The 27,336-nt window shown below is 38.7% G+C and overlaps 1 protein-coding gene across 6 annotated transcripts in view; it reads right to left on the bottom strand.

Moving 5' to 3' along the window:
* CFAP44 (cilia and flagella associated protein 44) overlaps nucleotides 1-26,993 on the bottom strand; it is a 136,446-nt gene extending 109,453 nt beyond the window's left edge. For 2 of the 6 annotated variants that reach the window (XM_032299052.1, XM_032299056.1), the window contains exons 1-4: nucleotides 17,503-18,432; nucleotides 11,393-11,545; nucleotides 10,329-10,482; nucleotides 4,477-4,639 (exon numbers count right to left, since the gene is read on the bottom strand). In XM_032299052.1, coding sequence (XP_032154943.1) covers nucleotides 4,477-4,639; nucleotides 10,329-10,482; nucleotides 11,393-11,545; nucleotides 17,503-17,686 — 654 coding nt within the window. In that variant the 5' untranslated portion in view covers nucleotides 17,687-18,432. Of the gene's footprint in view, nucleotides 1-4,476; nucleotides 4,640-10,328; nucleotides 10,483-11,392; nucleotides 11,546-11,660; nucleotides 14,447-17,502; nucleotides 18,433-24,268 lie in introns of those variants that run through there. The other 4 variants (XM_032299053.1, XM_032299054.1, XM_032299055.1 and 1 more) reach the window with 4 other exon arrangements.
* Between the last annotated feature and the right edge of the window lie 343 nt (nucleotides 26,994-27,336).

Below are 27,336 nucleotides of genomic sequence, written 5' to 3'. Positions count from 1 at the left end.
ATGCCCACTCTCACCACTCCTATTCAATATAGTAATGGAAGTTCTAGCCAGAGCAATCAGGCAAGAAAAAGAAATGAAGGGTATTCAATTAGGAAAGGAGGAAGTCAAATTGTCTCTATTTGCAGACGACATGATTGTATATGTATAAGACCCCATCGTCTCAGCCCAAAATCTCCTGAAACTGATAAGTAACTTCAGCAAAGTCTCAGGATACAAAATCAATGTGCAAAAATCACAAGCATTCCTGTACACCAAAAACAGACTTAAAGAGAGCCAAATCAATAACGAACTGCCATTCACAATTGCTACAAAGAGAATAAAATACCTAGGAATACAACTAACAAGGAACGTAAAGGACCTCTTCAAGGAGAACTACAAGCCACTGCTCAACGAAATAAGAGAGGACACAAACAGATGGAGAAACATTCCATGTTCATGGTTAGGAAGAATCAGTATCGTGAAAATGGCCATACTGCCCAAAGTAATTTACAGATTCAACGCTATTCCCATCAAGCTACCAATGACCTTCTTCACAGAACTGGAAAAAAACACCTTAAACTTCATATGGAACCAAAAGGGAGCCCGCATAGCCAAGTCCATTCTAAGCAAAAAGAACAAAGGAGGAGGCATCACATTACTGGACTTCAAACTATACTACAAGGCTACAGTAATCAAAACAGCATGGTACTGGTACCAAAACAGAGATATAGACCAATGGAACAGAATAGAGGCCTCGGAGGCAACACAACATATCTACAACCATCCGATCTTTGACAAACCTGACAAAAACAAGCAATGGGGAAAGGATTCACTGTTTCATAAATGGTGTTGGGAAAACTGGCTAGCCATGTGCAGAAAGCAGAAACTGGACCCCTTCCTGACACCTTACAATAAAATTAACTCCAGATGGATTAAAGACTTAAACATAAGACCTAACACCATAAAAACCCTAGAAGAAAATCTAGGCAAAACCATTCAGGACATAGGCGTAGGCAAGGACTTCATGACCAAAACACCAAAAGCATTGGCAACAAAAGCCAAAATAGACAAATGGGACCTAATCAAACTCCACAGCTTCTGCACGGCAAAAGAAACAGTCATTAGAGTGTATCAGCAACCAACAGAATGGGAAAAAAATGTTGCAGTCTACCCATCTGACAAAGGGCTGATATCCAGAATTTACAAAGAACTAAAACAGATATACAAGAAAAAAACAAGCCCATTCAAAAGTGAGCAAAGGATATGAACAGACACTTTACAAACGAAGACATACATGAGGCCAACAAACATATGAAAAAATGTTCATCATCACTGGTCATTAGAGAAATGCAAATCAAAACTACATTGAGATACCATCTCACGCTAGTTAGAATGGTGATCATTAAAAAATCTGGAGACAACAGATGCTAGAGAGGATGTGGAGAAATAGGAACACTTTTACACTGTTGGTGGGAGTGTAAATTAGTTCAACCATTGTGGAAGACAGTGTGGCAATTCCTTAAGTACCTAGAAATAGAAATTCCATTTGACCCAGCAATCCCATTACTGGGTATATATCCAAAGGATTATAAATCGTTCTACTATAAGGACACATGCACAGGAATGTTCATTTCAGCACTGTTTACAATAGCAAAGACCTGGAGCCAACCCAAATGCCCATCGATGATAGACTGGACAGGGAAAATGTGGTACATATACACCATGCAATATTATGCAGCCATCAAAAATGATGAGTTTGTGTCCTTTGTGGGGACATGGATGAACCTGGAAACCATCATTCTCAGCAAACTGACACAAGAGCAGAAAATCAAACACCCCATGTTCTCACTCATAGAAGGGTGTTGAACAATGAGAACACATGGACACAAGGAGGGGAGCACTACACACTGGGGTCTGTTGGGGGGAAATGGGGGAGGGACGGGGGGTGGGAAGGTGGGGAGAGATAGCATGGGGAGAAATGCCAGATACAGGTGAAGGGGAAGAAGGCAGCAAATCACACTGCCATGTGTGTACCTATGCAACAATCTTGCATGTTCTTCACATGTACCCCAAAAGCTAAAATGCAATTAAAAAAAAATAGAAGAGAAAAAATTTCTGCCTAATGCAAGGTTCTCTGAACTGATTGTACCATGGACTATACCATGGTGACCCCTGTGACCCACACATGCACCTCCAGATGGCCTCCTGGAGCCAGAAAGCCTAAGGTAACAGGAAAATCACAAAAGAAGAAGAATAGCTAGCTCCTGCAGTGCTTGATTAACCCACCTTGTGACATTCCACCATTGCTCCTGCCTCAACCATTCCTGCCTCAACTGATAAGTCAACCTTGTGACACCGGACTTCTGACACTGCCCCCACCAGCACCCACCTGGCTTGCAAAAAGTGCCCCGAACTATAACTTCTGTAACTTTCCACTGCCTACCCCAAATCTATAAAACCAACTCCTATCCCTCTGCCCTTCACTGACTCTCTTTTCTGACTCAGCTCACTCACACCCAGGTGAATAAAACAGCCTTGTTGCTCACACAAAGCCTGTTTAGGTGGTCTCTTCATTCACAGTGTGCCTAACACCTCTCATATTGGAAATTGCTGTAGGGTTGAGTTTGGGAGATGGACTGATTGATTGAGACAGAGTCTCACTCTGTCACCCAGGCTGGAGTGCAGTGGCATGATCTCTGTTCACTGCAATCTCCGCCTACCGGGCTCAAGCAATTCTCGTGCCTCAGCGTCCTGAGTAGCTTGGATTATAGGTGTGTGCAACCATACCTGGTTAATTTTTGCATTTTTAGTAGAGATGGGGTTTCACCATGTTGGCCAGGCTGGCCCTGAACTCACTCCCTCAGCCTCCCAAAGTGCTATGATTACAGGCACGGGCCACCATGCCCAGCCAGGAGTTTTATTTTTAGTGAAGACCTGTAATTAATCATTTACTTTACCTTCAACGTAGAGATTCACCCTAACTTTTCCAGGCCCAAACACTTTTCTCATAGTTTTTTCATAACTTTGCTACAGTATTTCTCATCCTTACCCGGATAACTGTTTCAGAAAAGATGAGGTAATGTGGACAGTGGAGGCAAGGCCTCTGTCACAACCCAGGCTTCAACAGCTCCAGCACACACAAACAAAAGCCCTTGTGGACATAAAACTGCTCAACATCCAGGTGGATGAGGATTAGGATTAGCTTATTATTTTTTTTTTTTTAGGTTGGAGTTTCGCTCTTATTGCCCAGGCTGGAATGCAGTGGTGCAATCTCAGCTTACTGCAACCTCTGCCTCCCAGGTTCAAGTAGTTCTCCTGCCTCAGCCTCCCAAGGTAGCTGGGATCACAGATGTGTGCCACCATGCCAAGCTAATTTTGTATTTTTAGCAGAGACAGGTTTTCTCCATGTTGGTCAGGCTGGTCTTGAACTTCCAACCTCAGGTGATCCACCCACCTGGCCTCCCAAAGTGCTAGGATTATAGGCGGGGCCACTGTGGGTGGCCAGGATTAGCATTCTTGACCACACTACACCTCTGGCTACTGTCCTCAAACCAAATTATTTTATAACAAAATAGAAAAATAGAAATTTAAAAACTATTATTGACCACAAAGTAATAGATAAATATTTGACAATTAGGTGTTTCTTCGTCCCCTGCAGACGGTGTGGACCTCAGGGCTCCTGAAACCTCATAGGCCCCAACTGACTTCCCTCCACAAAATCCACAGCCCTCAAGTTGGGCCCATGGCTATCTGTACACAGGTATTACCACATTAATTGCCACATTTGTAATGTACTTGTTTGTCTATTTTTTTTTTAATATAGGTCTGTTTCTTTAGATGGATTTTAAACTCTGAATTCATAGAGGTCATGAGTTCTTCATTTAAATTCCCCGCTATATATTCTGTGTAGTGCTGGATGCACAGTATTACATAATAAATTATTGCTGAAGTTATTAGTCTTGTAACAAACTCCCTGACAACATGGACTTTTATCATGTATACATGCTATACATAGATAGATGATCAAGAAAGAAACAAACGTGATAGTATATTTCACTCCATACATCTCAACATATCATGTTTCCATTGTAATCTATGTCTACATCCTATGTCTCACATTTTCCTCACTTTCTCCATTCCCATGGCCATGTGCCTGCTCCAGTTTTCAGATTAAGAATGGTTAAAATGTCTTCACTCACTTCCACTTCTAATCTAAATGTGAAAAACTTTCAGGACTATGGGGAAGTCACCTAACCTCTATAAGCCTGTTTCCTTAACTGCAAAAAGAAATAATATTATAATAGTGCATAGAGGTAATGACAGTGAACGTAGTGGCTGTAATAACTGAATTGAAATGCCTGAGAATAAAGACAGTTGTGCATCTTATGTGAATCCATAACACTGTGCATAGTGTTGGCATCTAACAACCATGTTGGCTGGTCCACAAAACAAGCAAAAAACATACATTATTTTTCTTCTAATTGATCGAAGGCATACCCCAATGACGCCAATTCCTTCACCGCTGCTACTTCGCAGGTAGATCTGTTCCTTGGTTTTCAAATGCAGAAAGATCACTTGGTTCCCAGCTATGTACATTGCGATACTGTCATCCAGAAGTTGTAGGTTAGCTCGCTTTCTGCAGTCATAACCAAAAGAATGTCTGAGGGAAGCTGCTAAGGAAAAGAAGTGAAAAACACCACCATCCCAGGGATTGGAAAAGTGAAGAAATAAATGTATCTTAGACGAAGATATGAGGTTGAAGCAGTTGAATTTTACCCTGAAACTCATGATTTTTCTATGTATCACTAACAATTTTGTTTTTAAATTAGGTGAGAAAAAAAAGGCCTGAACAGGAAAAAAACAAACAAATAAACAAATCAGGTGACTATCCCCATACTCTAATTTAGTTAATATTTTAATTTTCCTGGGGAATCCTGAGAGCCCATTAATTGTTTTTGCAAAAATAAATAAGGATAAACCTATTTGGGTACCACAGACAGCAAAGTTGTCACCTAGGTAATTTTATTTTCCTATCTTCCACTAAAACTAAATCATGCTGTATAACATGGGAGAAAGTCTTTATCTTCATCGCCTTTGTATTCACAATGCCTGCTAAATTTGTTGACTAACCATAATAAAAATATTATGTAGGCAAATTCTAACATGTTTGTAAAATTCTAACACACCATTTGATAATATGATTATAATAAATTCGCATAAATATAACTAAAATTTAATTCATATCAACAAATTATGAAAATTGATAATATATAGCATATAAATATATACATAATTAATAGACTAGCATTTCTTTTCTGAGCTTATTAGTATATGTATGGGTGTGTAGGTAAGTAGCGTGTGTATGTGTTTGTGTGTATGTATGCTATAAAATTGTACTGATTCAAAATAGAGTGGGACCTACTAAACTAGAGTTTCTGTACAGCAAAATAAACCATCAACAGATTAAACAGCCAACCTACAGAACAGGAGAAAAAATTCCCAAACTATGCATCTGACAAAGGGCTAATAACCAAAATCTATAAGAGACTTAAAGAAATCAACAAGAAAAAAATAACCCCACTAAAAAGCAGTTAGAGGACTTCAATAGACACTTTTCAAAAGAAGACATACAGGCAGCCAACAAACATGAAAAATGCTCAGCACCACTAATCATCAGTGAGACGCGAATCAAAACCACAATGAGATACTATCTCATACCAGTTCAGAAAGGCTATCATTAAAAAGTCAAAAAATAAGAGATGTTGGTGAGGCTGCAGACAAAAGCGAATGCTTATATGCTATTAGTGAGAATGTAAATTCGTTCAGCCACTATGGAAAGCAGTTTGGAGGTTTCTCAAAGAACTAAAAATAGAACTACTATTCAATCTAGCAATCCCATTGCTGGGGATATACCCAAACAAAAATCATTGTACCACAAAGACACATGCACTCATATGTTTATCACAGCACTATTTATAACAGTGAAGACATGGAATCAACCTAGATTCCCATCAGGGGTGCACTGGATAAAGAAAATGTCGCATATATACACCATGAAATACTATACAGCCATGAAAACAATGAAATCATGTCCTTTGCATCAGCATGGATGCAGCTAGATGCCATTATCCTAAGCAAATTAATGTAGAAACAGAAAACCAAATATTGCATGTTCTCACTTATAAATGGGAGCTAAATATTGGGTACACACAGACATTAAGACAGGAACAACAGATACTAGGGATTCCAAAGCGGGGAGAGGGAGGGGACAAAGGCTGAAAACCTTCCTATTGGGTACTATGTTCACTTGTGGGAGATGAGATCAACCGAAGCCCTAACGTCAGTATCACACAATATATTCTTATAATAAACCTGCATGTGTACCCTCTGAATCTAAAATAAAAATAATTTTTTTAAAAAAGAGGTATACAAATCTGTTATATAAAACATATTTTAAATGCATACTGCTAGTAAGTTTGTCAAAATTAATATGCCCAAAATATAAATATAATAAGCAAGTTAAGTGAAACCAATCTATGAAAAAAATTAGAGTTGACAAGAGAAGCATATCCTGTAGTGTAGCTTAAGTAGATAGATTCTTTGTTCACAAGAATTTGTTGCTGAACATCTAAGTTGAAGGATCACTGGAGGAATTTGTATTTCTTGTGCCCTTGTTTAAAAACAAATTGTGATTTTTTCCACTTATTCGTAAGTACAAATTTTCATAGAAAGAAATATTAAAATTTAACAAGAAAATGTAGAATGTAAAAAGAGAGATTTAAATTAATGCAATTTAAATTGTGAAATATAAAGAAATTATAACCAAGTATAAGCAGCCTCTCTCGTTACCAAATAGTTAAATTGAAAGAGAGCCAGGCACGGTGGCTGACGCCTGTAATCCCAGCACTTTGGGAGGTCGAGGTGGGCGGATCACGAGGTTGGAGCTCGAGACCAGCCTGGCCAACATGGTGAAACCTCATCTCTACTAAAGATACAAAAAATTAGCTGGGCATGGTAGCACGCCTGCAATCCCAGCTACTAGGGAGGCTGAGGCAGGAGAATCACTTGAACCCGGGAGGCGGAGGTTGCAGTCAGTGGAGATTGCAGCATTGCACTCCAGCCTGGGTGGCAGGGTGAGACTTCATCTCAAAAAAAAGAGAAAAAAAAAGAGAGAAAGAGATAAAGCATTTCAGGGTAATGGATCTGTTCAAGGAAAAGAAATTTCACGTCTTTTTTCTTCTCTTCACGCCACTACCCTCACCTTCCGTTCTTCCCTTCCTTTTTTTCCCTCTTCCCAGGTGGCAATATAATACCTCAGAGGGCTAAAAGCATGTTAGTAGCTATGAGAATAGAAATGGGTTACCATTTCTTCACTACCTTAGATGAAAACAGGTATTGGAGAAATTATCATTTATCTAATATTAGCATCTTTAATTTTAGCGGGAAAACTCCCTTTTACATGCTGCTGTCCTGATAAAAGGGCAAGCCAGAATGGGTCAGATTGGTAACTTCTCAAATTCTCACCCTCTAAATTACAGCTTACTGAGGGCAGAAGCTGCTTCTCTCCATCTCCATTTCCCAGAATGCCTAGCACGTTGTCTTCAGCCTATTAGTTATTCAAGAAATGTTTGTTGAATCAATTCATTAATTTGTACATAACTGGAATCTGATCCTTTTTTTTTTTTTTTTTTTTTTTTGGAGATAGGGTCTCACTTTGTCACCCAGGCTGGAGTGCAGTGACATGAACACGGCTCCCTGCAGCCTCAACTTGCCAGGCTCAAGAGCTCCTCCCACCTCAGCCCCCCAAGTAGCTAGGACTACAGGTGTGCACCACCACATCTGGCTAATTTTTGTGTTTTTTTGCCATGTTGCCCAGACTGGTCTCGAATTCCTGAGCTCAAGTGATCTGCCTGCCAAGTCTCCCAAGGTGCTAGGATTACAGGCGTGAGCCACTGCGCCTGGCCTGATCCTTTCTTTTTAATCCCAGACACAGCAGCAGACCCTTAGTGGAGTTCTGAAAATCTTAAAATGTGTTTTGATGTACCTTCAGGGCTTTTTGTCTTATCTCACTCTCTTCTAGCTTGCCTCTTCTTAAATTCCTGTCAAAGACCCAGAGCTTTCAATGTTTGTCCATAGTCATCCAGGAACTTCACTTTAAAATTGTTTAAACCTTGTCAAGTTCTGTATAATGTCTTTTAAAACTATACCATGGTTTATGTGATACTTTATAAATGGCACATTTCTTGCTATTAAAAGAAAACTTAAAATTAAGTTTTCTTAAAAGCCAAATTAAATTTAACAGAGTTTAACTGAGCAAAGAATAATTCAAGAATTGGGCAGCCTTCTCAGCCAGAGTAGGCCCAGAGATTCCAGCCCAGCCACGTGCAGGAAGATTCATGGACTGAAAAAGCGAAGTGACATACAGAAAACAAAAATGAAGTACAGAAATACCAAACTCGTTACAGCTTGGCGTCTGCCTTATTTTAACACAGTTTCAACAGTTGGCCACCTTTGATTGACGAAAACTTGAGTAACTGGCTCAGAGTAGACTTGAGTCTAACTCCCTTTAGGTTATAGTTCACCACGTACAGCAAAACCTTTAGGCCAAACTTAAAGTATGTAAGGAGGCGGCTTCAGGCTAAACTTGATTTAACATTGGTAAAATTTAAAAGACATAAATTTAAAAACTGAATTAGAATCAATATATTAATAATCATTAAAGGGTTAATTAAAAGAGTACTTAGGGAATGCATGATGGCTGACTTGTTCCTCCTAGAATTCCTCACAAGATACAGAGATTATATTTGTTCCATCTCCAGAGAACAGAACTAAATCTAATGGGGAGCATCCCATCGAGGCAGGATTTTATTCAAGGCCCAAAAACCTCTCTAGTGAGACATCCAAAAGTGGGGTAAGCTACTCTGTGATTTTGTTGGTGTTGAAAATGTTTAAGAAAAGGCTATAGTTTATACAACCACCAATCTAGCATGAACAGAGAGAATTCATATATTGGAATAAAAGTTGAGGTTCTTCTGACTCTGCTGTTTAGAATCTAGGCATGTTTCTCTAATACAGACCCTCCCGTCCTGGAACAGTGACAAGGCGGCTCACTGCCAAACCATCTCGGAGAGTTTTTCCAGAGTACATATACCCAAGTCTCCCTCCACACAGAACTAGCATAGTAGGTCCAGGAAGGCATCAGAGCATTGTGTACTTTAGGAAAAACTTCCAGGGGATTCTAATGTATCACCCCACCCCATTTGGGGAAAAAAAAAAAAAAGGCTAAAAGGAAGTAAACAGCATAACTTTTGTCAGAAACTTGTCCAAAGACAAGGGAAAAAAAAAAGAAGCCATGAAGAGAGAAAATTCCAGGTTACAAGATAATTCAGCATGAATTAGTTTAGTCACAGCTGGGATTTAACAACATGTTCTATTTTTATGTTTTCATGTAAAAAGCAAAACTGAGTCAGTGAGTATTGTAAGTATTCACTATCTCTGTAAGTATTCCTTATGTAAGAGGCCAGTCAGTGGTTTCAGCCATGTGGTAACAAGCACTAACTATCTAAAAGGCGAGCCTAGTAATTTGCCGGCTACGGACCTCAATGGAAACTGTCCTCTAACTACCTGCATCACAAGCCTAGCATCACCATGTGATGGCAAACTCTAAATCCCTTGTCAATTATCCCCAGTTCCACATATCTCCAAAGGCTCTTATTCTCCAGACCAATAAAAACTTGCTATTTTGTGCCCTATTTCCTAAGAATTGTCTTCTCTGACAGTTCATCTGATATATAATGTGAAAATACTAATGCCTTGCAATGGACAGACACATAAGTGTTTCAGGAAGGGAAATCCATGACTTAACAGGCAATGGCAAAAGTAAATGGGAATAAGATGCCGTCTGGTTTCCTTCACTCAGGTCTCATGAACTGCAGTCTTTCCACTTGTGCAAAGGACAGCCAGAAAAACATCATTTCTCTGTATGGTTATTTGGCATCAAACAAAAGCGTAGCTTAAATTAAGATCATGCATTTCTATCAAATTTCTAAGAATTCAAGCTTCTTAGAATTACCTAAGATGGGCTGGCACACTTTTAAAGGGCAGGTAGTAAATAGTTTTGGCCTTGTGAGCCAGATGGTCTCTGTCACAGCCACTATGTCTGCCCTCGTTGTGTGATGGCAGCCATAATAAACGAAATGTAAGCAAGTGAATGTCACTATGTTGCAATAAAATCTGATTTACAAAAACAGGTGGGAAGGCAGATTTGGGCTCCCTGGGCTGTAGTTTGCTGACTTCTGACCTAAGAAATGAAAATCCCAAAATTATACATAATTGGCCAGGGTGGATACACGAGCGTGAGAAGGTCCAGTGGTATGTTTGAATCCAGAGTCACAAAAGGCATCGAAGCAAGCTCCATATAATCATAGAAGAAACTCTCTGATATTTTCTTTTTAACTTCCTCCTCTGCCTCTTCCGCAGCTGGAGCAGGGGGTTGCTGAGATACTAAAAAAATAAAATAATTTAAGAAGAGTGATATGGTTTGGCTGTGTCCCCACCCAAATCTTATCTTGAATTGTAGTCCCCATAATCTCCACAAGTCGTGGGAGGGACCTGGTAGGAGGTAATGGAATTTTAGGGGCTGTTACCTCCATGCTGTTCTCATGATGGTGAATGAGTTCTCACATGATCTGATGGTTTTATAAGGGGCATTTCCCTCCTTCACTCTGCACTTCTCCTTCCTGCCATCATATGAAGAACATGTTTGCTTCCCTTTCTGCCATGATTGTAAGTTTCCTGAGGCCTCCCCAGCCATGCAGAACTGTGAGTCAAATAAACCTCTTTCCTTTAAAAATTACCCAGTCTCAGGTATATTTTTACTAGCAGCATGAGAACAAACTAATACAGAGTGTCTAGTGAATACAAAATTGTATTTCCTCCCAGGGACAGGAGGAATGTACACAGCCTGCAATACTCTTGCCGTAAGTACTACCACTGGCCTGAATATAGGACACAGTCATCAACAAGCATGGAAGGAAAAGCCATCAAGCCCACATGCATCTGGAGTAAATGCTGAGCTCTGGTCATGGCACAACAGTCCCCAAGGGCAACTCCCAATTACTTCCAAGGGAGAGGTGAACTCCCACTAATGTGTAGTAGAGCTGTTTTTATACCTTCTCAAAACCCAGAAGAATGAGTATGAGAGTTCTGTATGTGATCCTCAGAAATAAAAACCACAAGTCTCGGGCTGCTAACATACCCTACCGAAATATGCACAATACTTGTCCTTTTATCATTCCCACACATACACACATCCTGTAGATTTTTCTTTCTATAGATTTATAACTGTTCAATTTATCTGGCTATTTGTCTTTAAAACAGTGACAATTACTGGTAGAAAACTAACAATACCTACCTGTAGTGCTTTGCAAATCTTCATACTGAAATGAACTCAAACTTCCTTCCAAATGTTCCTCATCTGAGTCTTCATCTAAATATGGTTCTTTCCCTTCAGTCAACGCTTCGTCTGTGGCTTCTTCTAAAAGTTTGTTATCTTCTTTAACAGGAGCTATTAAAATTTGTTTTAATAACTTCTAAATTTTGATTAAACATTTTCTTATTTCTAAAATAGCTAAAACTTCCAATTTGCTTGTGCTCTAGATGTAATAAATTTTAATACATACTCAAAAATTTCTAGAAGAATCATTTTATTTGGTCAGTCTTGTAACTTTACAAAATAGAAAAGCCTTTTCTGTTTGTTAACCTCCATTTTCACTTCATTTCCAGTCTATTTCCTATCACTAAATACTTAGAGGAAGGAAAAGATAAAGAAAAAAAAGAGAGGTTAGCATGCTGCTATCATAATTTCAACTAAATTCAATTTTACCAATTCAATTTTTATAGGGAATCTGTTATGTTAAAGACAAATAAAGCTTATTGAAGCATAACTCTCTGAGTATGATGCTTTTGCTTGGAAGTGGTATCCCAGGAACAAGTTGGAATATTGGCTTTAGGACAAGCTGGGAATGGGAACTGGAATATGAGTAGAATGGCCCCAGGTATAAGCCAACATTCAGATCAAGTCCAAACATGGAGATAGTTAAAATAGACAATGCCAAGCAGGATGGGTATACTTTCACATAGGGCTTGGTGAACTTTCAGAAGAACAAGGAAGAAATGGCAAGTGTACTACTAGGTACCAGAGCTACATAGTAGATCTGAGATGAGACTAAAAGATTAGGAACAACACCCAAGACTAATATGAATAAGACAGAAGAGCTGGGCCAAGCCAATTAGTTGCAGAATGGGACAGAGTTCCTTAGGATTCATGTATCTGGATGGCAAGAAAGTAATCCTGGGTACCTAAAGCGGCCAAACACACAGCTTGGATCCCCCAAGGGAGGGTCCTAGAGAACTATGCTCTAATACTACCTTAGTTCATTCTTGTGACTGGGGCAACCAAAGACTATTTCCTCATTTCAAGATTAGGGCACTACAAGAGTAACATTCCTCCTAGCCTCTGGCTTCCCTGGAAAAGGAGCTAGAACTGATAGATGAGGTAGGTGATCACTGATTAACGAATTGAGAGTGAATACAGATGAAGGAGAGGAGGTATTAAAGAATAATGGGGATTCTGAGCCTGGGAAAAGGGTGGTGCCACTGATAGAAAACTGGACTTTGGAAAGCAAACAAACAAACAAAAACTAATTTGCCAGGAAGTGGGCACACTAAATCAAGCTGGCAAATCAGCACACTTAGGCAACTTTGTGAGAGCTGGATATTTCTATAATTTTTATAATCCTAAAATAGACTGGTTGAAGACTTATGGTTTGAAGAATAAATCAGTATTTGCCTTTCCATTCTTGGAAATAATCTAAAATCAACATTGAGAATAAACGCCAAAAACACAAACTCCGTTTTTTGGTAGTACTAGAAGCAGTTAAAACCCCAAATCACAAATGGATGGCAGGACCACTGGCAAAAGGGCTGGCAGAATTAGTGGAGACTGAACAAGGATGGGTGCAGGAGAAAGCAATGGAAGGTGACCAAGGAGATAGGAAGGCCATAACTGTAGATATTCAAAAGAACCTGCTGGGATTTTGGCTGTATGACCCACAATTCCATATGTGAGTTTCTTCCATTTGTTTGTTTGTTTCCTCCAACCATGGATGTAGGAAGCTTTGGGATCTCTCCTCTCCAGCTACCACAGAGATACTGCTTCCGGCAAACAGTTTGCCTCTAGGATTCCTTATTTACCACTACCTTTCCATGAGATTCACAACACTATAAGAAAGCCTACAAATGCTATGGTTGCACATACATAAAAATCCATAAGAGCTACTTTATAAAAAATTCATAAGAACTAAATTATAATTTATTATAATTTTGAAGAGTTCAGTACGATTACTGTATAAAACAACAATACACAAAAATTAATAGTAGGCATATCTACTTTGGCTATTATGAAATAACTAGTACCAGGCTGCTCTCTTACTATGATTGTGGAATTAGTTTTTCTTTAATTCTATTTTTGCTTTGTGTATTGTGATGCTGTTACTAGGTGCACACATATTTATGAGTATTATGTTTTCTTATTAATTGATCTTTTTATCCTTATGAAATGCCCCTCTTTGTCACCGGTAGTTCTCTTTACCTTGAAGTCTATTTTATCTGGTATAAATATAGCCACTCCAGCCTTGTTATGCTTACTTTTTGCATGATATATCTTTTTCCATCCATTTACTTTCAACCTATTTGTGTCATTATACTTAATGTATATCTTCTATAAGCATCATATAGTTGGTTCTTATTTTTATTAGCCACACTGATAATCTCTGCCTTTTTATATTAATGTTCAGTTAGCTAATAATTAATGTAATTATTGATATGGTTGGATTTTAATAACATAAGCATGCGAAATTAACAAATAACATTTGATAATTTGTGTTTTTCTCCTAGTTTTTTCCCTCTTTTTCTCTTTCCATGTTTTCTTTTAGATTATTTACTCTTTAGTATTCTATTTAAATTTCTGTTGGCTTTTTATCAATTCTGTGTTTTATTAGTGGTTGCTTCAGAGATAATATATAACAACTTTTCACAGTCTACTTAGAGTTACTATTAATTATAGTAACACACATATTTCAGCAATTGATAGAACAACTAGTCTAAAACTTAGTAAAGACATAGATGATCTGAACATCACTATCAACCATCTTGACCTGGCATTTATAAAACACTACATCTACCAATACAGGATGCACATTCAAGCACACATGGGTCATTTACCAAGACAGATCACTTGCTTGGACATAAGACCAGTTTTAATACATTTAAATAGATTGAAATCATATAGAATATATATGTTCTCTGAAAACAACAGATGTAAGTTAGAAACCGGTAATGATTAGATACCTGGAAAAAAAAGTCAAATATTTGAAAATTAAATTACACAATAAAAATAATGCATGGGTCAAGGAGAAATCAAGAAATTTAAAAATTTTTCAAATTATTATTAAAATACAATATATTAAAATTGAGATACAGCTAAAGCAGTCTTTGGAGGGAAAGATAGCTTTCAATACATATATAAGAAAAAAAACAAAAGTCAAAAAAAAATCAATGGCCTAAAGTTTCACCTCAAGAAACTAGAAAAATAAATGAAACAACGACAAAGTAAATTAGCAAACCCAAACTCTTAGTCTTTGAAAAGATAAACAATATTGACAAGCTCCTAGCTAGACCAATGAACAAATGAAAGCGAAACAACATACATCTCCAACATCAAGAATGAAAACAGATCTTACAAAGTTACATCAACAAATTTGACAATTTAGAAGAGAAGTGAGCAAATTCCATTAAAGATACAAACTTGCAAAACTTAGTAAAGAAGAAACAGACAGCCATCTGTTTAAAAAATTGAACTCATGGTTAAAATTTTCCCACTAATTAAGAAAATTCCAGGCCCAGACAGCTTTACTGGTAAATTCTACCAAACATTTAAGGAAGAAATAATACCAATTCTACACAAAATATTTCTGAAAATAGAAAAGAACAAAATACTTCCCAAAATTATTAAATAAGGTCTGTAATAATTTAGTCCTTTGATAAGACTCAGAAATCAATGCCTTAGTAACTAACAGTCCTTCACCCTTGTGAGAAATGATGGATGGTTTATCTGGCACACTCGACCTAAATTTCTTAATAGAACTCAGAGATAGCAGAAACCTCTTACTAAGTATGGGGACAAGTCTACTCCAACTTCTCTGCTTGGGTGGAATACAAGGACTTTTATTCATTCTGCATGAGAATCCCAAAGAGTAAAAACTTGCCCTGAAGTGTTAGCAAGCCTGAGAGCAAATCAAGGCTTTGCCAGGGGTGGGGGGAATGCAGATATCAGGTATGAGGCTGAACCAGGAGAGAGGCCTCTTCACACAGCAACAAGATACAGGATATTTAAAATGCCAGAAAATAATTTCACATTATCATTTGGGATTCTAAGACTGACGATGTGTGAACTAATTAAGGAGCTGAGCACTGGGCCAGGTCACACTTGAAAAGGTCTGCCCCTAGGAGGGTCTGATCCTCAGGAAGGGAGGTCCTGAAGGCAGTGCTAGACAAAGGGTCATTATCATTAAATCCATCAAGGGAAAGGTGACAGTAGCATCCAGGAAAACACTGCGGAGGACTGGAAACCAACACATAGGCAATCCTCTATCAGAAAGGCAGGGAGCACAGGCAAATGAAAAAGGAAAAACAAGGAAGGAACAAACTAAAGTGTCTGAGGTAAGTGATATAATCATACTTTCTGGAAAGAACTCGAGTGGTGGTGTGGAGGGAGGTCTGCACAGGAAGACTTAGACAAAAATCCACGTTGCAAGAGGGCAAACCAGAGAAGACAAATGCCTACAATAAAATATAATGTGGAGAAACTGTGGATTTACAAGACATGTCTGATAGATTAAAAGAAGTTAGTGCAAATTTTACATGTGTATTGATATTCTGAGGACCTCACTTGTCTAGGTGAACAGTCAAAATCAAATTTCTAAAATTATATTTAGGATTAGAACCTTAAAAAGTCAAGATTCCACTAAGATACCTAATATTGTGATAGTCAGAGCCAGCCATCTTTCAAAATTCCTAGTTATAAATTCCTCCTTTTAAATTCCATTGAAGTCTGTGAAATTCTTCTACATGTTATCCTATTCAATTCCTGAGTGACTCATAATTGTTGTTTTAATGGGTGAGAAAATCGAGGCTCAGAAAGACGCGATAATTTTCCCAAGATCAAGCATCTCTAAATGGTAGATCCAGGACTCAAAACCAAAGTCCAGATCTCTTTCACTACACTGTATCAGAAAAGTCCATTAAAGACTTAGTAGCTCTCACAGGAGAACTCTAGACTACACCGGTGGATAGGTTATTCTCAACCTGTGTGCCAGGAGCTGTGATAAACAAGTCAAACCCAGACTGCTCTCAAGGAACTTTGTAAGGGAAAACCATTTCTGTTCTATAACTCAGATATGCACTACTTAAAAATTATTTTGCTCACTTCATCTACTTGATTGTAAAAAAAAAAAAAAAAAAGAAGAAGAAGAAAAAATTACTTTGCCTATTTTTTTGACTTTTTAGAAAATTTTTATTTTTATTGAAGTACATGCCCATAACTTAAAAAGTCAAGTAATGCTAAAAGACTTGTTTTTAAAATATTCAACTTAAAAAAATACTCAACTTTTCCCCACTTAACAGCCTTCTCTTATCTTTCCAGAAGTATCACTTTTAGCTTTTAACCTTCTTTCTTCTGATACTTACCTCCATATTTCTAAACAATATGGCTACAATGCTCTCTCTAGTCACTTTTCGACAGTGTTTGTTGTGGGAGATTAAGAATGTTAAATCTCTATCACCACTTGCTATCTCTCTGCTTTGCAATATAATTAAAGCACTACAAAACTATAATGAAGTCCATGCTTACTGTTTTTAGTATATTGGCTTAATAATGCTCATTCCTGAGTTAAGAATTTATTATTTCCTTCTTGAACAACCCACTTTTCTATAACTAATAATTATCTCATTTATTTTCACTTCTTAACTTTCTGGAATCTCCTGATAAGTCTTCCCACAGCTTGCCATAGTTCCATAAATTCCACTCAATTCAATTTTCTACCTCCATCTATCAGATAATCTACTTTTTAACATTTTTTAACTTTCCTGGAGGTGAAAATTCTCCTTTCCTTGCTTTAGTCATAAAAAAATTGCTCTCTGCATGGCTGCCCAGGTGTCATTCTGGGTGTTACCTTTGCCTCATTTTTATTTTGAATCTCTTATTTCCTGGACTCCATGTAGTTTTTTTTTCTTTGCTCACTCCATCATTTTTATGAAGCCCACCTTCCTACAGCTTTATGGGAAAAGGGACTATAAAAGATCTATTTTATAAGAGTCTACTCTTTCTATTCTACTATAAAAATTGACTTTTTGTTTACCTAAATGTAATACTTTTAAAAGTATATATGTATAATCTTTACTTACATCTTGATTCCGATTTAGAAGACCTCAGAGAATGCTTCCCATCACTCTTTGATCTACCTGATTTCTCCCCATCAGTATCCTGATCATCTGGTTCCTTCATTTCCTCTGTAAGTACAAAACTGGGATGAGAAATGGATAATGCTATAAAATAGAAATTAACAGATTTCCCCCTAACAAATTTCATAAGCACCAAACACCATGTGTGTGCACAGGATCCAGGATGACCCACCAGCAAGAGGGTGCAACTACCATCAGAGACCACTGATCTCTGCAAAACAGTTAATTCTAATCACAGATTCTCCTTCTCTAGGTAAACTTGTCATTATGGTGCACTTTGGTTTTCCAGAGGTCCACAGTGAAACACATTACCAAAGTCCATCTTTTCCCCAAATGTTTCACCACGAAAATTAACCTTCTGCCATGCTATGTTGGTCCATCCCTCCCTCTCTCTCTTTCCATTTTCAAATTCTCTTGGAGTTACTTTTCAGTTTTTAAAATATTTTTTGAGCACACCTGCAGTGTATCAAGTTTTATGTTGGGTACTAAATTACGAAACTGGAAAAGAGAAATATGTCCCCTAATTTTATGGAGCTTGTTTAGAAAGGTAGATATTAAACAAGCAATTAATATAATGAGTGCTACAAAGAGGAAAAGCTAGGGTGCTGTGGGCATATGTAGCAAGAAGTGTAAAACATGACGGGAGGCTAGAGAAGAGGTGTTTGAGACATAGATGATGGTCAGGAGTTGGCCAGGCATAGAATGTGAAAGGTACGTTAGGCACATCAGAGGGCTGTAACTTTAAAGGGCTGCAAGCAGTCTATTGGCCAGAGTAGGAGAGTAAAATGGATAGCAAAAAGAATACACCATGGAATACTATGCAGCCATAAAAAAGACGAGTTCATGGCCTTTGCAGGGACATGGATGAAACTCGCAACCATCATTCTCAGCAAACTGACACAAGAACAGAAAACCAAACACGCATGTTCTCACTCAAGTGGGTGTTGAACAATGAGAACATATGGACACAGGGAGGGGAACATCACACACTGGGGCCTGGGAGGTGGGGGACTAGGGGAGGAATAGCAGGGGGTGGGGAGTTTGCGGAGGGATAGCATTAGGAGAAATACCTAATGTTGATGGGGCGATGGATGCAGCAAACCAGTACCACGGCATGTGTATACCTATGTAACAAAACTGCACAATCTGTGCATGTACCCCAGAACTTAAGAGTATAATAAATTAAATAAATAAATAAAAGAAAAGGAGATGGGTAGCATATCATTAAGTTGTCTCTAAATTTTGCTAAGAAGTTATACCTTATTTCTTTAACAACTAAAAACCATTAAAGGGTTTTAAACAGGGGAGTGACACAACAGGTTTTCTCTGTCCTTTGTCTATATTTCAGCTTTTCACATATTTGAAAACACCTTCCTTCCAAGTCTTCACTTCTTATGCTAAACACCTAATGTTTCCTCAACATTCTTCATGATATGCCTGGCAAGCAGAATGGAACACTGGTTCTATGTGGATCAGATTTATAGTTAGATTAGGGTTTGAATCCCAGTACTGACATATAACTAGGTAATTAAACTACAATTCCTCAACTGTACAGTTGAATTCCTCAACTGTAAAGGGAATGAAGAAAAAGCTTTTTACAAGCCTGCTGTGAGGATTACTAACCTGCCACATTGTTATACCTTCCTGGTCTCTGAAGATAGACTGGTTTGCCTAAAGCAGATGTGGTACACTCATGATCAAAGGACAAAGGATAGCGTAGCATGATGACTGCCTCCCTTTAACTGGGCATTAGGGTTCATTCCATGTTTTCTTGCACTGACATCATAATGATGCCTTCTTTTGATTTGGGGGATAACAGTATATTATCTAAACATTTGTCTTATAAACTATTATCAAGAAAGATATGGGCGGGTGCAGTGGCTCATGCCTGTGATCTTGGCAGTTAGGCTGAAGCAGGAGGACTGCTTGAGTCCCGAAGTCAGAGACCAACAGGAGAAACATGGCAAGACCCCGTCTGTATTAGTTTGTTCTCACACCACTAATAAAGACATACCTGATAATGGGTAATTTATAAAGGAGAGAGATTTAATTGACTCACAGTTTAGCATGGCTAGGGAAGCCTCAGGAAACTTACAATCATAGTAGAAGGGGAAGCAAACACCTCTTTCTTCACATGGTGGCAGCAAGGAAAAGTGCAGAGCAAAGGGGAATAAAACGCCTTATAAAACCATCATTTTGTGAGAACTCAGCATCACAAGAACAGGATGAGGTAACTGCCCCATGATTCAATTACCTCCCACCAGGCCCCTCCTATGACACATGGGGCTTATGAGAACTATAGTTCAAAATCAGATTTGGGTGGGGACACAGCCAAATCATCTCTATAAAAAAATTAAAATGGCCAGGCATAGCGATGTATGCCTGTAGTCCCAGCTACTCAGGAGGATCACATAAGCCCGGGAGTCTGAGACAGCAGTGAGCTAGGATTGTACCACTGCACTCCAGCCCAAGTGACAGAGAAAGACCCTGCATCTAAAATTAAAAAAAAAAAAAAAAAAAAAAGATATGGTCTAACATGATACTTATAAGTTTTATATTTTGGACATTCTTCTGGGTCATGAAAATAATGTTTTACTTTTTAAAAAGTGTGTGTGTGTTTACATGTTTTCCATTTTCTTTCTTTTTTAGCTAGGAATCTTCCTCTTTCTCTCTCCATCCTTTCTTCCTTTTCTCCTTCTCTTCCTTCCTCTTTTCTTTCCTGCCACCTAATTGTAGAATATATGCCCTTTGGGGTTTGGGGGATGGGGCTAGGAATCAAAGAGTAGAAAACTTTATCTTTTAAATCTTTTAAAACTCACATTCTGTCATTCAGTATATTTTCTATTTCTTCCAGTTTTGGACACCCGGACTACTATGTTACTCTATAGTGAGTAACTGATTTTTTTTTAAAGAAAGAATTATCCAGGTAATTCAGTTATTACAGATCTTAGTTATAAATTACCACATATTGTGAGTAAAATCGTTCAAATAGATACAAACACACCTAAATGCTATTTCCTCCTTTGTTTTCCTAATTTAATTCTTAAAACTACTGAGTATATTATTATGCTAGGCATTGCAGTGGTCCCTGCTTTCTTGCTGGCTGCTACCCGAGTCCTTCTAAGTTCCAGAGGCCACTCTCATTCCTTCACTTACGGTGCCCTTTAAAGCCAGGAATAAACGGTCAAGTTCCTCCTAGTGATTTGAATCTCATCATTTTCTTTCCTGCTATCATAAGCCTCATGACTTCATGAGATCACTTTCTACTTTTCAGTCTTCTTTTTCCTGAATACATTTATTTTTAACATACTATAACTGAATGTTAACTGGATATAGATTCTAATAAAAAGGGCCCATAGTTTATTCATAAGATAATCATAAGGTGAGAAAAACACAATTATGGTAACTAAATCACTCTGAAAACAAAGGAGGTGAACCACAACAAAAAGTAAGTTGGTGTCATGACAAAAGCACCACACTTTATTCTGTGCCATCTTAAACAGTCTATTCCTCAAATGGCTAATACTACCATGTAATAAACTTTCATATCACAAGCCCAGTTAATGTCAGGTTGTGTACAATGTGGGAGAAAATACTGGAACCCAAGGAATTTGCCCAGTGTTCTGAAATAGCAATACCAGACAGTAAGTAGTAGGATCTATTCCTAGCTTTTCTGGGTCAAAAAAAGTGACTGAAGAACCTGTAAAAAGCAGTGGAGCAACAAGTCAGGTGGGAGAGGCTCCTGCTCTCCTGGAGATGATCAGTATAACTGGTGAGGTAGAAGAAGGTATTTTTGTTGTTTTGTTTTAACAAAGGGATTGGGAAGCTGTATTGTAAGCTGCAGAGACTTTGGAGCCAGAGAGACTTGAGTTCACATCCAAGAAACAAGTTACTTAACCTCTTGGTCCTTTAATGTGTAAACTGAAGGTGACAGGGTTATTTGGTACAGTTGTTGTAAATATTAAACGAGATATTTTATATACAGAGTTTTCAACTTCGCACTTTAGAATCACTTGGAAAACTTAAAAACACACCATTAACAGGGTCTCATTCTCCAGATAATTCTTTCACATAGTCAGGCATAAGAAGTGGTTAGGAATCATGAGTTTATATAAAACACCTACGAGGCACTCAGAAATGGCAATTGTTTTTACTATACTCCTAGATATTCTCTTTGACACAAATAAAATCATGGAATCTTCAGAGTTGAAAGAGGACTGACCTAGTTTAACTTCCTATCCCATAAAGGTCACACATCCTCAATATCCATCCCAGCACTGTAGAAAAGTAGTCTAGTGTGTTGGCCAGAGCTGAGAATACTGGCTACAGAGTTAGTCTGACTAGGTTTAAATTTTGGCTCATCCTCTTCCTGGTTGTGAGGTGTTGACCAATATTTAATTGCTGTGTGCCTCAGTATTTCCATCTTTAAAATGCAGTAAGGTTGTTCTGAGTCAACACAGAGAAGCTCTAAGAATGGTACATGGCACTCAATATGTAAAATGGTTGCAGGAATGAATGTATTAATATATCCCTGAATAAATAAACAAATGAAAAAATAAGATTGCCAGTCAGCTTCAATTTCACATTTAAATATTTCAGGTAAGTGAGTGAGCACGTTCCGTCAATGCTCAGCTCTAGTTCTTAGTACACAGTATACTAAGCAGAAATCTGCCTCCCTGCAACTTGGATCCACGTGACCCTTGCTTTTTCTTATGAGAACACACAGAACAAGTTTTTCTGTGTACTTCGGCTATTCAAGTAATTGTACTTGGCTCTCAGTTCTCTCCAGATCTTCCCTTTTCCCAGAGAAAGTATCCCAATTATTTCAATTATTCCTCAATGACAAGTTTCCAACTTTTCTTTACCACCCTGATAGCTCAAGAAGTTAATTCCTAATGCATCAGATATCCCTCCTAGTTTTATATGTTCTTTGTAAGATCTGAACACTTTCCAGAAGACAGCAACTACCACTTCTCTTCTTTCCAGAAGAGAGGAACTACCTTTGTAGACATTCATTGCATTCCTGTAAGGCAGTCAAAGTCTGGGTTCTAGACCATGTTCTACCTTTTACCAGTAAACTAGTTAGGTTTGGGTGTCCACTTATAAAACTAGCATAAACTTCCTTTCATTAGATTGAGATTCACAGAGACTGATGTATAAAACAGACTCTCGATTTTTACTTTGCAATGTGAAATACAGCTGTGGAGAAAAAAGTTACAGCTTGTATTTTTTAATGTTTACTATGTGTCAAGCACAGTTCTATTCTACACATAATATCACATAGTTCTCAAAACGACCCTATGAGGCAGGTGCCTTTTTAAAATATATTTATTTTTGTTTACTTATTTATTTGAGATGGAGTCTCGCTCTATCACCCAGGCTGGAATGCAGTGGTGTGATCTTGGCTCACTGCAACTTCCACCTCCTGGGTTCAAGCGATTCTCATGCCTCAGTCTCCTAGTAGCTGGGATTACAAGTGCCCCCACCACCACCACCAAGCCCGGCTAATTTTGGTATTTTTAGTAGAGGTGGAGTTTCCCCATGTTGGCCAGGCTGCTCTGGAACTCCTGACCTCAGGCGATCCACCCAGCTTGGCCTCCCAAAGTGCTGGGATTCCAGGCATGAGCAGCTGTGCATGGCCTATTATTTTAAAATCTTGCTATCCATTATTATTATTGTCATTATTTTACAGATGAGAAAGCACCGCATTTACTCTGAATCCTCCCTCTCGCCCAACTCATGTAGCTCATGTAAATGATTTCCAAGTCCTGCTACTAAGCAGCCAGTGATTAAGCCTTTTGAATTCCTCCCCTCCCTTCAATTCCTACTGTTCCTGCTGTCTCTCTGCAGTTCCAATCCTCATTGTGTCTCACTCTACATTACTGCGTCATACTGTCTTCCCTTCTCTAATCCATTTTCTACATGATCTCTTGTATTTCTAAAATACAGCTTTTAATGTATCACTCTTGTTTAAAACCCCTAATGGCTCATCATTGCCATCAAATAAGAGTTCAGCTTCCTCGCCCTGGTGTAAAGGTCCCTTGTCAGAATGTCTGTAGCTTATTGCAGCTCATCTACGGCCATTCTCTCTCCCCCTAGCCTCTTTAGCCCCTTCTCCTCTCAAAGGTTTTCATCAGTACGCACCCTGAGCAACTCAAGATTGACTGGACACACTGAGCAGCATACTTGTATGCGACTGTCTTTGCCTATTATTCAACAAATATTTATTGTGCACCTACTGTATGCCACCCATGTGCTAAGCACTTCACTTATATTATCCTATTGAATAATAACAACAACTCCATGAATTCGCATTATCACCTTCCTTTCTAGAGATGAGGAAGCCGAAGTGCAGAGGGGCCGCCAGCGTGCCAAGCAGCCCTGGCACTTTACCCGCAGACTCACCGCTGCTCTCATCTGGTCAGGTCTAAGCCGTGCTCCTGCCACCTGGCTGGCTTCCACCCGCTCAGACTGACAGCATCCCGCAGGCAGGAACCATGCACGGTGTCCAGCTCTGAGCCGGAGAATAATACTCTGGCTTCAAAAGTGTGCTGAGCTACCGCAGGGAGGACGAAGGCTGTGTTTCAGCACAGCCTGGGGAACACTGGTCCAGCCTGAGAGCAGCACAAGTGGGGTTCATTGCCCTCTGAGTCATAAACAGATTTAAGGGGGAGGGTGTGGGAACTGCGGGCTGCTGAGATCCACTCACCGAAGGCACGGACCGCCGCCGCAGTTCCTCTCTTCGCAGTACCCGCCTGAGGCCTCCGTTTACTGCGGTTACCGTGGCAACGCCACCCCTCTTCCAGGCAGGAGGAACCCGGCGGCTGTGGGGCGCATGCGCAGCAGGCGTCCAGCTTTGCAGGTGACCCAGCCCCGGTGACACCGGGAACCCGGTACCATCCGCTCTCTGGTAGGGTCTTTTCCGCCTCATGACACTGGTTCAAAGCCAAACAGAAAAGCCCGACGTTTATTATCCCCTAAAGGGCGTCATGTAGATAATTAAATGACATGAATACTTCGAAGATGCCTGCCCGATATTCCAAAATGGCCCAATGGGGCCCTGATCGCGGCGTTCCTATGTTGAGGTTTTAACTTTGATTTTAAGAGGGTCCCTGGGAGATGGTAGACAGCTTGCTGGCAACATCAACAACAAAGATACATAGTGGAGTTTTTGTTATTTTTTAAGCTATATTATCTCTGTTGGCTTTTAAGAGTAAATAAGGTTTTATGGCATGGGTTTCTTGGTCGCAGGGCACAAAAGTAGCGGCCTCCCTTGACAGATGTCCAAGTTTAGCAGTTTGGGCAACTTCTCTTAGTACGGTGGTCATACTGTTTTTAAAGTACTAGACTAACGTTATTAGTTACAAAATACTGTTTTTAAAACGGTTACAACATTGCAATATCTGACAAAGGACTTTGTATCCAGAATGTATAAAGAACTCTTATAATTCAATAAGAAAAAACTACCCAATTTCTTAAGTGGGCAAAGGATTCAAATACTTTACCAAATCAGATATACGTATGGCCAATAAGCACATGGAAGGTTGCTTAACAGTAGTCATAGGGGAGATACGAACCACAATACATGTAACTCCATATCCACAAAGAGGTAAAACTGTTCAAAGACTGCCAACACCAAATGCAGAAGGATATGGAGGACTTACATATTCTGCTGCTGGGAATGTAAAATGGCATAACCACTTTGGAAAACTATTTGGTAATTTCTTCAAAAGTTAAACATACACAAAGCCACTCCACATCCAAGATAGTCTAGAGACTTGGGCAAAGTGGTTACATAGAACTTAGTGAGATGCACTGGAAAGAGACACAAGGAATCTTAGAAATAATCAACGCTGTGTCTTAATTGTGGCGGCAATTATGGGTATATACAACTGCCAGAAGCCAATAAACTGTTCTCTTTAAATGGATATATTGTATATAAATTATCTCAATAAAATTGGCAAGAAAAAAATTGCTATAATTTATTAGTTTCCACAGTATTACATAAGTACCATGCACTTATCTGCAATATGGAAATGTCCTTGTTATTATTAAATGGTATATATAGGTGCCAGAAAAGATAAAAATAGGGTAAACTTATTTTTAAATAGCATATTTTCAAATCATATGCACAGCACGTTTTCTTTCAACCTCTAGATATCTTCTCAGGTGAAATGTCTCTAAATTTCAAGTGCTGTGTGCAATTGTTAATCTGAGAAAAACAATAAATTCACTATACAATGTCTTTTAAAAAATGGAAACGGGGGAAACAGTGTATTTATTTATACACACAAAAAAATTGGCAGTGATCATTACTGAGGGCTTATGAGCCAAGCTCTGAGCTCAGGCCATTTACATATGCTTGCCTCACTTAATCCTCACAAACCTCTAAGGAACACATTATTATGTCTAACTTTCAAATGGAAAGGATGAGACTAATTTGTCCAAGGTACATAGCTCAAATGGCAGAAATGGCATCTGAAGGCAAGTTTTCTGGTTTCAGTACTTGGATCCTCAGCTACTGTGCTATATTAGTTCCCATAACTCATTAGGAAAAGTCCAATAATTGCAAGTTCAAGTCTTGGCTTTATTTCTTACAAGCACTCTGTCATTAGACAACTTTCTTCACCTCTAAGGCTCAGTTTCCTCATCTGTAAAGGTGTTGGGAGAGGAGGAAGCATTTACATACCTCTAATTCATAAGGCTACTAAGAGATTTAAATGAGATAATGGTGATTATCTTACAGTGTCTGCAACAGTAATGGCTCAATAAGGAATAGCTGTTGTTATTATTATGCTACTTCCATACTACACACACTGTAAAACAGATTTACTCTCCATCGAGAAGCAGCCCAGCACAGGCTTCAGAGAAAGACTGCTTAAGTTCCCATTCTAGTGCCACCACTCTCTAGTTGTGTGAACTTGAGAAGATACCTCATTGTACTTCAGTTTCCTCATCTGCAAAATCAAGATAATAGTAACTATCTCATAAGGTGTCATGAAGAACATAAAGTGGCTACAACAGTGCCTAGTACATAGTTAACAGTTATTGTTAACAGTTAAATTATTATTAAATTCTGCTAACCAAAATCATTTTGTTGTACAGCATAGGAATGATTATATCATAACTGTGGATGTTATCAATTCAGTATCTCTGCCAACCTGTAATTTGGAAAACTATAAATTTCAGGTTGAGCAAGTTATTAGCTGTTTTCTGGGGCATATTAGAGAAGTCACATGTTATCCAAATATATGATTCTAAACAAGTAATCCCAGTTTGAATTGTTAAAAGTAAATACAAATGTAGTACATCATAGTCAAACATAGCAGAGTTCACCCATATCCAGTGCTATAGATCAGCAGCATGCATCAGAATTACCTGAATAGGCTTTTTTTTTTTTTTTTTTTGAGATAGATCTCACTCTGTTGCCCAGGCTGGAGTGCAGTCGTGGTGTAATCTCAGCTCACGGCAATCTCTGCTTCCCAGGCTCGAGCAAATCTCCAGCCTCATCCTCCTGAGTAGCTGGGACTATGGGTGTGAGCCACCAACACCCAGCTAAGTTTTGTAGAGACAGGGTTTCACCACGTTGCCCAAGCTGGTCTCAAACTCCTAAGTTCAAAGCAATCTGCCACCTCAACCTCCCAAAGTACTGGGATTACAGATGTGAGCCACTGTGCCCAGCCCCAAATGGCTTATTAAGACAGACACCAGAGTTTCTGATTCAATAGGTCTGTGGTGGGACCCAAGAATTTTCATTTCTAACAAGTATCCCAGGTT

This window comes from Sapajus apella, unplaced genomic scaffold, assembly GCF_009761245.1.
Source record: "Sapajus apella isolate SASKATOON/1434 unplaced genomic scaffold, GSC_monkey_1.0 scaffold40, whole genome shotgun sequence".
Taxonomy (NCBI): domain Eukaryota; kingdom Metazoa; phylum Chordata; class Mammalia; order Primates; family Cebidae; genus Sapajus; species Sapajus apella.
Note: the sequence above shows the minus strand (reverse complement) of the source record. Positions and strands in the feature narration are given on the sequence as shown.